Source organism: Eurosta solidaginis, chromosome 3 (assembly GCF_040869045.1).
Source record: "Eurosta solidaginis isolate ZX-2024a chromosome 3, ASM4086904v1, whole genome shotgun sequence".
Lineage (NCBI taxonomy): Eukaryota > Metazoa > Arthropoda > Insecta > Diptera > Tephritidae > Eurosta > Eurosta solidaginis.
The window spans coordinates 61936300-61954674 of record NC_090321.1 but is presented as its reverse complement, the minus strand read 5'-3'; the positions used below and the strand labels follow the sequence as shown (position 1 = coordinate 61954674).

Below are 18375 nucleotides of genomic sequence, written 5' to 3'. Positions count from 1 at the left end.
TAGCCCAAACTAAATTAAATTTTTATCCAACTATTTTTAGGTTAAACAAATTAAACGAAAGTTTTACAACGTCATAAGCGCAAGTCTCATGTGTCAAACGCGTGCATATTGGCTTGCTCTACGTCCTATGCTGTGTGACCAATCTACGCGTAATACGTTTTTTGCTTATAATCCGTCAAATTTGAATGATATCAAATATTTACGACCATGGCATCCCAAATGGCCTCAAGAGTAATGAAAAATTTTGGTGTGATTATACCGGTGTGTGTCAAACGGTAGCAAAGTACCCTGAATTAGAAATTTTTGGCAGTTGTGAGGTGAATATTATTCCACCTAATCTTTAATTAACATAAGAAAGATTTCTCACCACAAAAATTGGCAAACTCTTGACACGGATCCAAATATGTTGTTGTATGAAATTTTTCAAATAATTCGTGGTGAATATGAACACTGGTAAATTTTAAATTGAAAAAAAAACTTTTTTAATAAAATTGTGTGAAAAAACTTATCTAAGCATTAATACTTTATATGGAAATCACCCCGGCCTCCGTGATGTAAAGGTATCGTGCTCCGCCTGCCACACCGAAGGTTGTGGGTACAAGTCCTGGACAAAGCAGCTCGAATAAAGTTTTTCTTAACAGGGTCGCCCCTGAAAAGGGTTGCCATGAAAAGGTCCTCATCTTGCAGATGCCGTTCGCAGTCAGTCAGATGGTTGAGAATATAAAGCCTTTCTAGATCAATGGATGAGACCAAATTCAAAAAATTTTTAGATACGATTTTTGGGCAACCTTGGGAGATTAGTGCTATAGAAGTGCTGGAGAGGATCAAGAGCTTAGTAAATACTTATAGTAACTCCTGCTCACTAAGGCGAAAACCAAAGCCATCATGGGGAAACAAAGATGTTAAAATTCTTTGAAAACATGTAGGGGATATTTCGGGGTTGCGAGAGGTTGTGGGCCGCGAGGAGTGCTTGGGAGAATGTGAGAATCTGTTGATGATATATTACTCTAGCGAACCTGCCAGATTGAGGGAAGTCCTACCTAGAAGCGAAATAGTTCGGGGACTTATATGTCAAAATGATGGCGAATGGCATGTAGTACTTATTTTCTATCAGGAAACCATGCAAACAAAAAAACCTCATAAAGAGTGGTGTTGTTGTTGCCTTAACCTCAAAAACACTTCCCGAATATTTAGAGATTATTACGGATATGGGCAGTACCTTTCCGCATATAATTCGGTATGCTCCGTTACTAACACCTTCTGGTACTAGGCCGACAGCTTCGGAATCGATATCTTTGGATCACATGGACTCGTACGACAGACATGCCTACCAAGGGATTATTCTAAGCCCTTTAATCTGTTTTCGAGCGACTAGTGCCAGAGTTGTTGACAATGTAGTCCAAAAATTGAGGGAACCATAAACACTGCTTTCTCTCCACTTAAAATACCGCATCTAGATAGATTATTCACCGCCATATTATTAATTCTGGGGCAAATGGCTCAAGGCAATCACTGTTGGGTAAGTAGCGGTAAGTAAGACTGCATCATGAGTCTCACTCTCGGAGAACGGCTTCCGTAGTTCTCCAAACAAATACGGAAAAGATCTGAAAGATCTGCCTTTTGTACTCCAAATACCACAAGCTCTTTAACCTAACATCTTCCTTGTTCAAAATTCGTGCTAGGCCGAAAGATGAGCACATACACTCGAACATGAATCATAGGGTGGTTTCTCCAGCAGAGCACGCTTACACCAAAGGCATTTCGGTAGACTCTGTACGGCATAGGCAAGTTATTAACAAAGATAAACTCTTAGAATACAAAGATACGCCTTAGATGCCTTCCTAGCTATATTGTGCCGCGAAGAGTTTGATCAGCTGCATGATGAGTTCAAGGAAGACTATTTCGCAATGTGGTTTTTATAACCCGACGGACTCAGTAAACAGGACGCCCAAGCAGACAGAGTGCTATTAGCTCCGTTGTGAATGCTGGTCATTAATCAACTGCTCCGTCGCTACCACAAGGAACCCGTTAAGTTCAAGACGTTTGCAGATAAAAATTAGCTCCATAAGCGAGTGGACGCTTATGAGATTTCGGACACGTTTTAACAGTCGGCTACGATCATAAAGTATTGTGGCGAATATTAGCATCACTATGCTGTTAGTAAATAATCACAACAAAACCAACAAGCAGCCCAACTTACACAGAAGGCGACGAAAAATATCTCATCATCTAGTCATCAGCTAAGAGCAGAAGTTGATACTCACACATACACACGCACATGGCTAGTAGAAAAGCATAAACTACAAATATACATGTACCAGCTATAGTAACCAAGCATGAGATACAACTGTTCTCGAACATATTTTCGCGAAATGACTAGACCTTAGGGGAAATGGGTGAACGAGAAAACCGAGAGTTTAAATGCAGCGCAAGCTGAGGAATCAGTAATCAGTTTGGTTAAAACACGCTTTTGTGAAGTACGTGCTATTGAAGTATAATTGTACTACTCCCAAAGTAGTCTAAATAAGGACCATTTTGCAATATGAATATTAGAGTTATTTATTCGAGAGTTTAGCGATTCGAATGTTAGCAGAACGTGCATAATTATCAGAAATCCCCAGAATTAGTTACAGTATTAATAATTCCTGTAAGTAGCTTTGTAAAAGTACTAGTTGAAGTAGTAGGCAACACTGGTCAAAAAGTAGAACAAAATTTTACGAACATTACTTCCGGTGAAGAAAACTCCAGTTTGTCATTCAAATTAATTTGTAAAAGTTTACAACGTGAAATTTTTCGTATTTTTCGTTCTTATTTTTTCGTACTCTTAACTAAATTTTTCGTTTACCCTAACATGTCTTCTTATGAAGCTGCCCAAGAAAATTTGAGAAATAGTAAAATCCAAGCCGCAATTACACGATTCATGGACTCAAAGGATATTCCACCATGGTATCGTGCCTATTCGAAATTTCAACTCAAAGCAGCCAACGAACTGCAAGCAGCGATACGCGACGATGTCGAACAAGAGACGACACATCGTATCAGACATTGCTTGAGCGTACTGGGTTTGGTGCCTCTACCGAAAAGTAAAAATTTGCAATTACTCATGAAGCTGAGCGGTGGCAATGATTTAGCTTTCCTATGGTTCTTAATGGAATTTTACTATAAAACACCGGGTGACACAGAGTACAGCATAAATGAACAAATCATACTCTCGGGTATAGCACACTTGGACATGATCACTACGCTACGTGGCTTGGATCGCATACTACCACCGGGCCATTTGTCAAAGCGTAGACTCGAGAAATATAGGGAACGTTTAAAACGTAAAGTCGAGAAGAAGTCTGAGATATTGGCAGCTAACAAAGAAAAAGGAAAGAACATAGGAAAAAAACTTCAACCATATTTTCAAAAATTGGAACGTCCACGTGAGCAGGACAAAGGATTTTTAATATCAGAAAGACCGGATTTCAAAGTACGATTTAGTGAATATGAAAAGTATAAAGATGACAGTTATCAGCCACCAAATGAAGGGAATCGTTGGTTTACTTTCTATCACGTACGCGATGCAGTGCGCGTCTCGGTGGTTGAGTTGCGTTCATTATTTGATGATTTTTTTAAAACCATCGATTTTCGTAAAAAGAGATCAAGTCAAGCAATAAGAATTATTGATGAAACATTAGATCAAATAGATGCAGGCTATGCAGGCTTAGGTTATGGTTTCGATGAACCAAGTTTATGTGTTCTACATCAAAGAGAAGGGGAGGAGTTGAAGAGAAAGGAGCAAATTCGTCAAATCGAGGAGAAAAATAAATGCTTACAGAAATTGGATTTTCTTTTGAAAGAGAATAAGGTATGTGTAAGAAAAGACAAGTGAGTATCTGCTTTTCAAACAGTTTCATGTGTAATCTTACATTTGGTATGTACTTTCTGAGTCCCAAGCATGTTAAAGAGGCTTCCAATATTCCCGCAGTTGGTATGCCTGTCGTAAGAGCTGAGTATAATCCACAGCACCAAAGATTCTAGGAGTAAAAAAATCGCTCCCGTGGCAATCTGGTTAGTTCCGTTTTTATATCGGCAAAAGGACGGCCTGTATCCGTAGTCCATTCGCTGGATGTCATTTTATGCATATGGACGAAGACGCTACGGCCAAGAAATTATTTCATCGACACCGCAGTTTGCAAGCAGAGGATGGGAGAGCTCCACTGAGTTGAGAAAGGCACGTGAAGGAAGACTTGTTGCTCCTAATTCGCGTCAGTTATCGCAAAACAGGGAGAGCTTGCGAGATTTGTTACGAAACGGCGAAAATCGCTTAGGTGGTTAAGCGACAATTAATGGTGATGATGTCCGTAGTACCCCCTAAGTCTTTGAAAAGTTTTTTCGCGATTCAAACAACAACAAAAAAACTTAAGCTTCCCAAAAAGGTCCTGGAAATAGATCAAAATACTATCGGGAATAGTGACTAATTCAAATTTTTTTTAAATAATTTCGAAACAATAGTAGAGGAGTTTTTTACCTATCCTGAAATGATTTTCAGGTAAATAAATAAATAAATACAAGACGTGATAACCGCCGAAGAAATTTTAGGCCAGCTCCTCTTCTAGCTTGCGTCGAGCTCCTTTTTAATTTTTCCTACATTGTAGGGACGGGACCTACATGTTTTGCGCCGACTTCGAAAGGAGAAGCCTGTCAGGGGTGGGCGTTCCCCGCGTTGGGCTGACAGGATGTTTTCTTCCCCGCAAAAGCTGATGGACCGTTCGTATGTGTGCCCACACAGTACAAATCGATTATTCAAAGATAATTTCACATAGTCAATGGGTATAACAAAACGAATACCAGCAGTCACTTTCATTGAATTACACCAATCGCTTCACCATCTTAATTAACGAGTGGCCCTCCAGAGCTAGCCAAATGTGATGGCAGCATCGGTTTGTATATAACTTATATCCCGATTTTTTTCAAACCCAATTCTTGGGAAACATGCTGTGTTGAACTGACTACATCAGCCGTAACTGTATTACTTAAAGCCAATGGGCTGCCCAACGCCACAACCCATTGGCTTGTACGTAAAGTTGCACTATTTCCAAGTGTCATAAATGGCAAATCCTTACATTGTATACGTACCGTAGTTAAATCAGATGTTTAATTTATATCTTCCACTGCACCTGGAAAAGTACGTCCATCATGAAAAGCACTTGTACCATAGTGTGTGGTTTGTGATAACAACATCGAACTGTCGCATATCTTTTATTTCTATATACCCCACCGATGGTGCATAGGCGTGCACTACGTCGGCAAGAAAATTGTATTGCTTTCTTCGTCCTGAAAGTGGTGGAAATGTAAAGACGGGTACATTTGGGATGATTGTATTTCTATGTTTGTAAAGTAGGAAAGCGGAGGCACAAGTGATAGCCGCAACTGGTAAAATACTAGCGGGCCAACTTGTGTTTGGTTGGCTACGAGCACCGTGTCTTTATTATGACCATTTTTATCGTGATGGTTTCGTTTATTTTGCTTTAATTTATTCAAAGCCACCACATCAAAATTTCTTGAGTTTTTTTGTTTGTTTTGATCTGCGTTTGCTTTCATGGTGATCTGTCACAAATGTCAAAACTCGAATGACATCAGAACGAACAGAACTCAACGAAAGGTAGAGCTTTTGGTAGAAGGTATGCCAATTCTTATATCGTAAGGCCGGGATTGTAAGGCCGGGATTACAGCAACAATAAATATGCTAGGCCATAATCCACAGGCGATTAGCGGATAGGGAGTAATAACGATTAACGTTATACGAATAGGAAGAGATAAAAGGGCTGAGCATAGGGGCAGAGCATATTAGTATCAAAGTAATCGTCACGGCATAAGACCGCGCTAAAGTGGTGAAAAGTTTTATTTTAATTGTGTAGTCCGTGGCTGCACACAGTGGTGCTTAAAAGTGTTAACCTGCAGTAAAACAGTGCTGATACCATGCGAGCAGAAGTTTGCTGAAGGAAGGTGAGCAAGGATTTTTCTAGGGATAGATAGTTAGACATACGTTCGAATATATGTACATATATACGTATGTAGGACAATAAGAGTAAATGTATTGCTAATGTTATCCGAGATTTGTTAATAATTCAAATTTTGAAGAAGTTAAAATTTTAATATTCGCGTTTTGAAAAAAAACAATTTTGTGTATATTTTTTTTGATCAGAGAGCAATCTAATTGGGAATACTGAGTTTGCTTTTTAAATCATGTTGTTTGATGATATAACATTTATTAAATAAAAGTAATTTTTTAAAATATATGTAATATATGTACATGTGGGCGCACGTATGCACATATCTGTCTGTAGGCATGAAATAAAGTAGTTCAAAAGCGTAATTATAATATTTTGTGTCGTAGGGAGTACAGATACGTGGGATTCTGACCTACCTACAAGTAAATGGAAGTGGCTGAACTTTGATTTTTAATAGATTCTGATAAAAAAAATCGTTATAGTGTGTCCCGGATCTTTTCAGCGCGGGAGGCATAGATGGCACAACTCGCCGTAAGTCTTCATTTCTAAGCTATTATCGTTCACATATATGTATGTACAGACATCCTCATACCGAGGCGGTTAAGTTAAACGGCGGCAAAATATGCTTTTTAATATTTTCAACATTTTTATACATGTATATTCATACGAAGTACGGAAGTTAGATCTTTCATACATATAAAATCGGCCAGTAACCCAGAAAAACCCGTTGTGAATGCCGTTATTTTTTGTACATATGCCTTTTTGCGACGTACCCTGAACACCGCTACCAAACAAACATAAATCTGGATTTATCCAACGCCCTCAGGACTTATACTCAAAGATTACGACTTTAATTAACTTTTTTGTAGTGAGGTTTAATTTGTTTCTTTAAGCCGTTATTTTGTGAGCAGAGCTCACAGAGTATATTAAATTTGATTGGATAACGGTTGGTTGTACAGGTATAAAGGAATCGAGATAGATATAGACTTCCATATATCAAAATCATCAGTATCGAAAAAAAATTTGATTAAGCCATGTCCGTCCGTCCGTCCGTCTGTCCGTTAACACGATAACTTGAGTAAATTTTGAGATATCTTGACGAAATTTGGTATGTAGATTTCTGGGCGCTCATCTCAGATCGCTATTTAAAATGAACGATATCCGACTATAACCACGCCCACTTTTTCGATATCGAAAATTTCGAAAAATCGAAAAATTGCGATAATTCATTACCAAAGAGGGATAAAGCGATGAAACTTGGTAGGTGCGTTGAACTTATGACGCAGAATAGAAAATTAGTAAAATTTTTGACTATGGGCGTGGCGCCGCCCACTTTTAAAAGAAGGTAATATAGAAGTTTTGCAAGCTGTAATTTGGCAGTCGTTGAAGATATCATGATGGAATTTGGCAGGAACGTTACTCCTATTATTATATGTATGCCTAACAAAAATTAGCAAAATCGGAGAACGACCACGCCCACTTTTAAAATTTTTTTTTTTTTAAAGTGACATTTTTACAAAAAATTTAATATCTTTACAGTATATAAGTAAATTATGTCAACATTCAACTCCAGTAATGATATGGTGCAACAAAATGCAAAAATAAAAGAAAATTTCAAAATGGGCGTGGCTCCGCCCTTTTTCATTTGATTTGTCTAGGATACATTTAATGCCATAAGTCGAACAAAAATTTACCAATCCTTGTGAAATTTGGTAGCGGCTTAGATTCTAGGACGATAAATGTTTTCTGTGAAAAAGGGCGAAATCGGTTAGAAGCCACGCCCAGTTTTTATACACAGTCGACCGTCTGTCCTTCCGCTCGGCCATTAACACGATAACTTGAGCAAAAATCGATATATCTTTACTAAACTCAGTTCACATAATTATCTGAACTCACTTTCTATTGGCATAAAAAATGGCCGAAATCTGACAATGACCACGCCCACTTTTTCGATATCGAAAATTACGAAAAATGGAAAAAGTGCCATAATTCTATACCAAATACGAAAAAAAGGTTGAAACATGGTAATTGGATTGGTTTATTGACGCAAAATATAACTTTAGAAAAAACTTTGTAAAATAGGTGTGACACCTACCATATTAAGTAAAAGAAAATGAAAAAGTTCTGCAGGGCGAAATCAAAAGCCCTTGGAATCATGACAGGAATACTGTTCGTGGTATTACATATATAAATAAATTAGCGGTACCCGACAGATGATGTTCTGGGTCACCCTGGTCCACATTTTGGTCGATATCTCGAAAACGCCTTCACATATACAACTACCACCACTCCCTTTTAAAATTCTTATTAATACCTTTAATTTGACACCCATATTGTACAAACACTTTATAGAGTCAACCCTGGTCCACCTTTATAACGATATCCCGAAAAGGCGTCCACCTATAGAATTAAGGCCCACTCCCTTTTAAAAAAACTCGTTAACACCTTTCATTTGATACCCATATCGTAAAAAAATTCTAAAGTCACCCCTGGTCCACCTTTATGGCGATATCTCGAAAAGGCGTCCACCTATAGAACTAAGGCCCACTCCCTTTTAAAATACTCATTAACACCTTTCATTTGATACCCATATCGTACAAACACATTCTAGAGTCACCCCTGGTCCACCTTTATGGCGATATCTCGAAAAGGCGTTAAACTATAGAACTAAGCCCCACGCCCTTTTAAAATACTCATTAACACCTTTCGTTTGATACCCATATTGTACAAACACATTCTAGAGTCACCCCTGGTCCACCTTTATGGCGATATCTCGAAAAGGCGTCCACCTATAGAACTAAGGCCCACTCCCTTTAAAATACTCATTAACACCTTTCGTTTGATAGCTATATTGTACAAACGCATTCTAGAGTCACCCCTGGTCCACCTTTATGCCGATATCCCGAAAAGGCATCCACCTATAGAACTAAGGCCCACTCCCTTTAAAATACTCATTAACACCTTTCGTTTGATAGCTATATTGTACAAACGCATTCTAGAGTCACCCCTGGTCCACCTTTATGCCGATATCCCGAAAAGGCGACCACCTTTACAACTACCACCACCCCCTTTTAGAACCCTCATTAATACCTTTAATTTGATACCCATATCGTACAAACACATTCTAGAGTCACCCCTGGTCCACCTTTATGGCGATATCTCGAAAAGGCATCCACCTATATAACTAAGCCCCACTCCCTTTTAAAATACTCATTAACACCTTTCGTTTGATACCCATATTGTACAAACGCATTCTAGAGTCACCCCTGGTCCACCTTTATGCCGATATCCCGAAAAGGCGACCATCTATACAACTACCACCACTCCCTTTTAGAACCCTCATTAATACCTTTAATTTGATACCCATATCGTACAAACACATTCTAGAGTCACCCCTGGTCCACCTTTATGGCGATATCTCGAAAAGGCGTCCACCTATAGAACTAAGCCCCACGCCCTTTTGAAATACTCATTAACACCTTTCGTTTGATACCCATATTGTACAAATGCTTTCTAGAGTCACCCCTGGTCCACCTTTATGGCGGTATCTGGAAAAGGCGTCCACCTATAGAACTAAGGCCCACTCCCTTTTAAAATGTTCATTAACCCCTTTAATTTGATACCCATATCGTACAAACAAATTCTAGGGTCACCTCTGGTCCACCTTTATGGCGATATCTCGAAACGGCGTCCACCTATGGAACTAAGGATCACTCCCTTTTAAAATACTAATTAACACCTTTCTTTTGATACCCATATCGTACAAACAAATTCTAGAGTCAACCCTGATCCACCTTTATGGCGATATACCTAAATGGCGTCCACCTATAGAACTATGGCCCACTCTCTCATAAAATACTCTTTAATACCTTTCATTTGATACACATGTCATACAAACACATTCCAGGGTTTCCCTCGGTTCATTTTCCTACATGGTTATTTTTCCTTATGTTGTCACCATAGCTCTCAACTGAGTATGTAATGTTCGGTTACACCCGAACTTAATCTTCCTTACTTGTTTTTTTGTAAGATTAACATATGCGCACACGCGAACCATACTTTAAATGCATATAATCAAAGTTTGAACATTTAAAGTTTTTTTTTGATAGCAAGTAAAATAATTTTATTTTACTCTCCATAGAGGAGAACCAAGCGCTTGTGACAAAGCTTTATATTTATAGCGCCCAGGTTGTGGGACATGCTAAATTTATAATTTCATAACTTTTTGCGTGTGAGCATGATGATAATGCAGTCACAATAGACTGGTTCAATTTGAATTTATTTTTTGTTTGATTGAGCCATATGACTGCTTTTTTTGTGGTAAATGGAATTTTATGTCAGGTCAAATTTTTATACATGTTTTGATTTTTTTTGTGGCTTCTGTACAAAGCGAATCTGCCCAAAGCAATTATTTGAATGTTCGCATATATTTTGTGAGATACATATATATAAATACTTAGATGCATATATTGGTAGGGATATAACCACCTCATAGAGCTCTAGTAGGTAGGATCCCCTAACCTTATTGAGAATTTTTTTTGCATTATTGGTATATACATATAGGCTTGGCGGCAGGGCGGTTTGTCTAAATCCGTGAATATATAAAATCATTTATATGTAAGAGACGTTAGTGTGTAAGATGTTTTATTGTATACATTTTTATTATTTGAATATATTTTGATGTCATTAGTTCCGAAATGATGAGATAAATACCTTTTTTTGGGCGGGTTGTGAGGATAGCAGGATGAAGAGGTAAGTGGAGGGGATGGAGCCTGGCATTAGGGTGACCGCAGAGTAGGTTGCATGATGCGAGCGGTCCAAGGCAGAGCTGGCTTCTTAAGTTTTGAAGGTGTGTGGGAAGAAAAAAAGGTGAACGAAGAGGAGATATGAGTATGTGTCCGTCCGGCTCTTTGGGGTAGGGTTAAGAACCACTACCCATTGTTATACTGAGCTAGTCAAGGGTACCCCAAAGAGCCAAAAGTAGGTGTACGTGACAAGCCAAGAAATACACTCAGAGTATATATTAAATCACTGCCAAATCATTGAATCCAACTTGGACTTTGTCTCAGGCCAGAGAGATTATTGCAAGCCTACAACTAACTGCTTCAACGCAGATATTCCCCTTGGAAGAGAATAAGGTACAAAGATTCATTTGGGCAACCCACAAATTAAGCGAATCACGTATTGCTCAAGGCTTGAAGAGAATTTAGTGAGGGGTTTTCTATGAAGACACCGAGTACCAGCCGCAGCTCTAAGCTGTCCTGTTACTAAAGCGTTTTACAAGCAGAAGTTTCTGCGATAATGCGAGCATGCGGTTGCTGTCCAGCGCTATTACGCATAAAAAATTTAACATACATATATTCTTATGGTCAGGGAGCCCAACCACAGTGCGTTCTATAGTGCACTTAGAGTGTTGAACCTGGCTTACGCCTCCATCGAACTTTGTGATTATGATAATCTGAGTCCCTGGCCAAAGGGCATCCTGAGCAGCTGTTATGCCGATCTTCAAGCCCGCATGGGTATAACTGTATAGGAAGTAGATAGTTGCAGAAAATTGCGAGTCTCACTTGCTATCTGTGATTTTCTCTTGTACAGATAAACCTCGGGTCAACTAAGCAAATGTTGCTTGCATAGACACTGTCTCTTGCAGGATTGCGTGATTCTTAAACAGCAGGTGACATTTTTCACATCACCACTGCTCATCTATTGATAGTGATTAAGGTTTTGACGAATCATTGGCACTCTTTATTTACTCGAAAATCTCCGGTGCTGCAAAAAAAAAAGAGTCGCTTCAAATTATTTCGGTTCACTTTGATTTCTGATTTTCCGCGAATGTATTCTAATTCGAAATCGATCTTATTGAGTAGATAAAGCTCAAGACACCGTTATCTTAGCTGGTAATAAAACGTACATTCATGCTATCCAATTGAGCTGAGGTAGCTACCACTCAACCTAAACTAACCTAGGGTAGGCTAGCTCGGAAACTTTAACGCTGAAAAAGGCATTTTTGATAAAGCTCTTTTGCACTTCTTACCACCACATCAATGACTAGGCCCCTTTGGACATATACCCTGGATGTACCCTGCAGTAAAACGCCTAGTTCTGAAGTGGTGTACTTTTAGTGCATTAGAAACCAATCATTACTAAGTCGCCCTCAAACTCTTCAACATGCTTTCAACTGGCCAATTTAACATAGCGACGTCCCAGACGTTGGAAGCTGGAAATTTTACAACGCTGCATTACCTTTGTTATAGGTCCGTTCCGAACTTGTGAAAATCTAGCTACTATCAAACTAGTAGTTCTGATTTGGTATTTTAGGTGTAGTTCTAAAATTTTATAATCACTTTTTATCCATCTAGAAGCAAGTTGATACATTGATAATATATCCACGGGCTCAAGTCTATATTTAACATGATGAATGGGAATATTTTTTAGGTAGTGTAATGAGCTGTTGGTATACTGTCAACTCATAATGTTTCCTTTTTTAATACCCCCTAATACTTTTTTTACTCTTCTTCCTTTCTCTCTCTTTTTCCACAGCAAAGAATAGAGCGCATAAGAGAAGCATTGTTAAAAGAGGTCAAAGTGTATCGAGAACAAATCAGAAAAGAACTCAAAAGGGGTGGCGGAACGAAAAACTTGCTTGTACTCGACAAGGACAACCGTTTCACCGAAGAGCCTTACCAACACGAAAACATAAATCCAGACTGCACTGAGCAGCAAAGCGAAGTTGCGGAAACACACGCAGCAGCTGCAACGAACACCAAACAAACAACACATGCGCAAGAACAAATTAACCAGGAACGGCCAAGTCTAGTTTCAAGCGCTTCAAGTCGTGGTTCGAAGAACAAAACTAAAAAAAAGAAAGAAAAAATTGGCGCAAAAGCACCCAAAGGAAATGGAAAACGCGCAAGTGGTGGCGGCATATCATTTAACAGACTTTCACAAAGCAGACCTTCCTATTCAGAACGTCGAACATCTAGAGGCAATGCCTATTATGATTATGCAAAAATGATACCAAAACAGCTATCGCGACTGTTCTTTCAAGCGGCAACGCAACATCAACCATACAAATTTCTATACGACAATATCTTTAATGATGAATTTAACGTTGAAGATTCAGAGAAATTTATCAAAAATGTAACGGTTGAAGCCTTGAATATTAATAAAAGGCATCAACCAGCAGAGATGCAGTGTAGTAGAGACAAACCACTAAAACTTCGTCCACACGCTGATGTGGGTAATGCGGCCAAAAAATTAGCCAACGAAATTTGGGAAAAAGAGTTGGCAACGCAACGCACAATTATACATGATACACGCAAAGCAATTGGTCTTGAATCGGCAGAGGATTTAGTAGCGCAACAATATCAACCCGAACGACTATTTCCAGCAGATATTCCTCAGCTAGAATTTTATGATTGTGATGATAAAGAGTTGATGCATCGCATGTTAGAGGTTGGCTTGCAAACATTGGCGAAAAATCACAAATATGTTTTGGCCTCAATACCAGGTGCTCATAAATTGCCCGATTTACGTGAATGGATATATCAGCGATATGGCAAGACATATACGCAGGCAGAACTTGTGGCCGATTTTAAAGCATCCCAGCAATTGGTGAAGTGGTTAATCAAAATGAAAACGAATGTTAAGGTGCTTTCGCCTAAAGATATTGGGAAAAAGCTCGTTCTGACATACGATTGTCATAAGCATTTGACTAAAAAGGTATATAAAGTGATTCATTTGAATAGGAGAGTAACCGATTTCGGTGTTATGCCATCTTCAGTGTCCTTGTTCGTTTCAATATAGATGAAGGTGATGGCATAAAATCAGTTGCTTTCCTAAACTTACTAGGCCATTGTACAGCTTTTTTAATTTAAATTCAAAAAACTACAATTTAACCTAATTTCCAATTTAATTTAGAAAGTCGCAACTCAAATTCAGAAAATTGGGTTTCAAATTAAGACAATTACAACTTGAATGCAGAAAATTCAATTAAAGTTCACTTGAATACAAAAATATTAGATCGAAATTCAGGAGAACTCGCTTTCAAGAGCTTACAATTTTAAATTCAGAAAATTACATATAACTTCAGATTTCCCATTTAGAAAATAGCAAGTCAAATTCAGGAAATTGCGTTTCAAAATTTAGATAAACACAATTTAAATACATAAAACTGAAATTCGAGTACAGACTGTCCAATCTTAATTTTGAAAAGTGCAATTCAAATTCAGCAACGTATAGTTCAAGTTTAGAACATCTAACTCAAGTTCATAAAATTACAACTCAAGCTCAGAATTTCAAACTAAAAGTAGGAAAATTGTGTTTCAAAATCAGACAATTACAATTTAAATTCAGAAAATTTAAATTCAAGTTAAACTTTTCCAAATCAAATTCATAAAAATAGATATCAAGTTCACCAATTTATAATTCAAGAAAATAGTTTCGATTTTAAATTCAGATAATTACAATTTCAATTCAGAAAATTTAAGCTCAAATTCAGAATGTCCAACTCGCCCTCAGAAAATTGTATTGAAATACAGATAGCTACAATTTTTATTCAGAAAATTGAAACTCAAGTTCAACATTTTCAAATTGAATTCAGATAATTTCACATCAAATTCAGAAAATTAAAGATCAAGTTCAGCAAATTACAATTCAAGTAAATAATTCCGATTTTTGTATGTTTGTTTAATGGTGTGTTCAGTTTATACTTATATTTCAGAATTCATGAGCTTAACACCGGTTTATAATAATTGAACTTCAATTATTATGTTTTCTAAGAGAAACTGAAAAGAAAGAAACATTTACTGGCATATTGCGATGGACCCATTTCGAAAAGCGCCAACGTAATCATCATCAGGCAATTTTGTAATGTTATCAAAGGTTTCACCGGTATTTGAACCGTGAATCACATGGTGAAACTGCAGTAGCTTTTAACCACTAGGCCATCCTGCTGGTATTTGTTTTCATGCTTAATTCAGTTTTTCTCATTTCTACACTAACAACACAATTGAGACATTTTGTCTCTATATTAATTTGTGTGCCATATAGATTTGTTTTTGTAAAGTTCTTCTTCGTTGCGAATGAGCAGCTTTGTAAACTCGGGCTCAGTTGTACATATTTATGTATGTTTGTTTAATGGTGTGTTCAGTTTATACTTATATTTAAGAATTCATGACCTTAACACCGGCTTATAATAATTGAATTTAAATTATTATGTTTTCTAAGAGAATTTTTTTAATTCCGGCAATTACAATTTTAATTCAGAAAATTTAAATTCAAAAAGCTAACTCAAATCCTGAAAATTGTATTTAAATTCAGATAGTTAAAATTTTTATTCAGAAAATTTAAACTCAAATTAAACATTTCCAAATTAAATTCAGATAACTTCAATTAAAATGCAGAGAAATAGAGTTCAAGTTCAACAATTTACAATCGCAGAAAAGAAATCCGAAATTCAGATAATTACCATTTAAATTCAGAAAATTTTAATACAAATTCAGAATATCCAACTAAAATTCAGAAAATTGTCTTAAAAATCAGATAGTTACAATTTTTATTCAGAAAATTTAAATTCAAGTCAAAGTGATCCAACTTGCCAAAGCGGAATGTACTTCAACAGGACCATCCATGATCGCCCGTTTAAACAGATCTCAAACGTCTAGGAAGGTGTCAAACGTCTAGGAAAAAAACACAAACAGGTCCTGAGTCAAATCTACAAAAAGGTGTCGAACCTATATGCCAGGAATTGCCCGGCGAACCCAATTCTTCAAAATAAATAGTCTGAGGTCGCAGAAGAAGGAAGCACAAATGTTACGCGGGTCTGCCAGTCAATATGACCAAACTTAACTAAACCTATTGAATCACTTTCTTAACCTGTCATATCCCCTCATCCGCCTTGCTGTATGACTCAGGATTATGGACGATGTCGAAAAGAGATAATATAACTCTTGGAGTGTTCGAAAAAAAGTTCTCCCGCAGAGTTTAGATCATTTTCCTGATGACGACGGCGTTTTTCAAAAGAGGTGCAAGCTTTACGCAGATAGTGCAATGAATAAAAGCTTAAAAGATTTACTGGCTATGTCATGGTATGTGCTTGCAAAGACGCTCGCATTCTATGGGCATCCTTATATGGAAGCAGAGGAAAGGAAAGACCTCTAAAGAGGTGGGAGCGACAGATGGAGGAAGACTTCTTCACCCTTGTAGTTAAAAATTGGCGCTCTTTCATAGAAACCCAAAAGAACATGCCCTTCCCCCCGAACTGTCTGCAGTACTAGACATTGACAAGGATAGTGGTGCTTCGCTCTAACTTATCCTGAAAATTTCAAGTGAGTGTAGCCTTTTGGACCGCATTTTTGATTAGCTGCAAATGAAGCTAGTTATTTTCATCTCCAAATGTGAGCATAGAGAGCAAGATACTTTGCTGTCAATGAGCATGATGTATTACAAGATCTAACCAAAAATTGCATGATTTTCAACCAGTGGTGGTCATATCATTTTCAGCTATCTCTAGAAACCATATACGACAGCTCCGCCTTGTCTTAGAGAGATGTGCTTTATTATTAATTTCTTGAGTCTTTCTAACCCACAAAACCCGTGAGCCTGTCAGTATATTCCTTCTTATTACCAGCAATTCACATCGTATTGCTTCGTAGGTGCTCGTTTTGAAGCGTGAGGTAAGTGTTAGCCGGTTCTGGTGTTACTGTTTTTGTATTACGTCTTCAGTTCTCCTCATGACTAATCGGACCGCTGTAGCTCATGAGTTGCACCAAAACCACTAACTTAAGGGCGACTGACGTGAACTTAACCTACCCTAAGGTGACAGAGTACAAACGGCCGCCGGCCTTAACTGCCTTAAATGAGAAACTGTAGTCAATTAAGATGCCCCCTTTCACCCTATGCTGGACAAATAACTTTTCTTGCGATCTCAATTAATCTCTAATACAACAACTGTTATATCTAAAGTCTCATTAACTATATTCAACAGGTCGCCAAAGCTCGCAATACCTATTTTAATCGTATCAGCGTGGCCAACATGGAATTCGCGCGCTTAATTTGGTTTTCGATGAATGACTATTTGTGTTCGTTATCTCAACGTGGTGTGTTCTTTTCCTATTTGCCACAACGTGTCAGGGATTTGCATTTGGTCAACCCATGGAAGCTACATCATGTCAAGCAAATGAAAACAATGTGGGAAAGAAGGCAATTAAAGATCGCTCGAGAAGCTCTTTTAAAATTTTAAATGTAGTAATTTGAATAAAAGTTTAAGTCTTCCAACTAAAGTCTAAGTATTTCAGTGAATATTTGTAAAATTTTAAGTAATTAAAAAAATATATTTATATATCTGTGTAGGTCTTTCTGGTCACTTTTCTGAACTGAGCGTTATTAGGGAACTTCATTAACACCCCGACTGTCTTTCACCGAAATTTTATTTTGCTCTCGCGTTGCGGGTAAGTATGCCCGTAGTTCGGAGTCTTTTAGGAAAGTTAAGAACGCTCGGTTCTTTCGCCTGGTTGTGTACTTCTTGAACAATACTGCCATACGACGTCTGCCACATAAGGCATATAGACAGAAACAGAATCGGCAGCCAAGGTGTTGGTTTGTGTTGGTAGTAAGAAAAATAATTCGTCGCCAAGTACTGTCTTTTACAGCTGCGAACGAGTGTTCCGCCCCGATCCGCAACAATCAGCGTTCTTAATATATCTTTAATTTCGGCGTACGCACTCATGATGATGAAGTTTGCACGGACAGCTAACGATTACTATATTCGGCTTTCACACTAGCTCACTTAAAGCAATCTTCGAACTGACGATGCAATCGAGCATTGGATGTACATTTCTCACACACTACGTACCGCCTATAGTGTTAACTACTTTGTATTCTTTACTTTAATTTTTAAAATAATATTTAATTGAGTTTTCGTGTTAACTTAAAATTCTAATTAGTTTGAAAATATTTAAACTCAAAAAAAGATAAAAATAAAGTTTATACTTCAAACCGAGAATAAATACTTTTTTTTAAATATCAACCTGAATGTTGATATACTGGCGATCCTACCAACGGATCTATATCTTTATTTGATACAATTGCTGAATGTGGCGCTTTACGTATTGCAGACCTACTGGCCAGTATAATACCGCAAATAGAAGTGATACTATGTGACGTGCTACCAAAGAAAATTTGTTTTAGATGCCTAAACCAATTACAAAACTATCCCTACATATTTGTTATAATAAAAATAGCATTATGCAGTACGCGCTGCAGAATTAACTAAATCAAAAAAAAAAAAAAAACTTAAATAAATTGCACTATTGAAATTCTTATATAATATATGTAACTATGTTTGTGTTCCCTATACATTTGTGGACAAGAAGCAATA

The 18375-nt window shown here is 37.6% G+C and overlaps 1 protein-coding gene across 1 annotated transcript; it reads left to right on the top strand.

Moving 5' to 3' along the window:
• Positions 1–2897: 2897 nt before the first annotated feature.
• Positions 2898–17238, top strand: LOC137245899 (uncharacterized). Its single transcript, XM_067777091.1, has 3 exons — positions 2898–3850; positions 12537–13718; positions 16984–17238. The coding sequence occupies exons 1-3, from the start codon at positions 2921–2923 to the stop codon at positions 17236–17238; spliced, it is 2367 nt and encodes a 788-aa protein (XP_067633192.1). The 5' UTR covers positions 2898–2920.
• The last annotated feature ends 1137 nt before the right edge of the window (positions 17239–18375 follow it).

Bases quoted from the DNA above. Each gene is read 5' to 3' on its own strand.
- LOC137245899 (XM_067777091.1), top strand. From the start codon at position 2,921: ATGGACTCAAAGGATATTCCACCATGGTATCGTGCCTATTCGAAATTT. The intron at 3,851-12,536 runs GTATGTGTAAGA...CTTTTTCCACAG, and splicing joins TTCTTTTGAAAGAGAATAAG to CAAAGAATAGAGCGCATAAG. The intron at 13,719-16,983 runs GTATATAAAGTG...TATATTCAACAG, and splicing joins ATAAGCATTTGACTAAAAAG to GTCGCCAAAGCTCGCAATAC.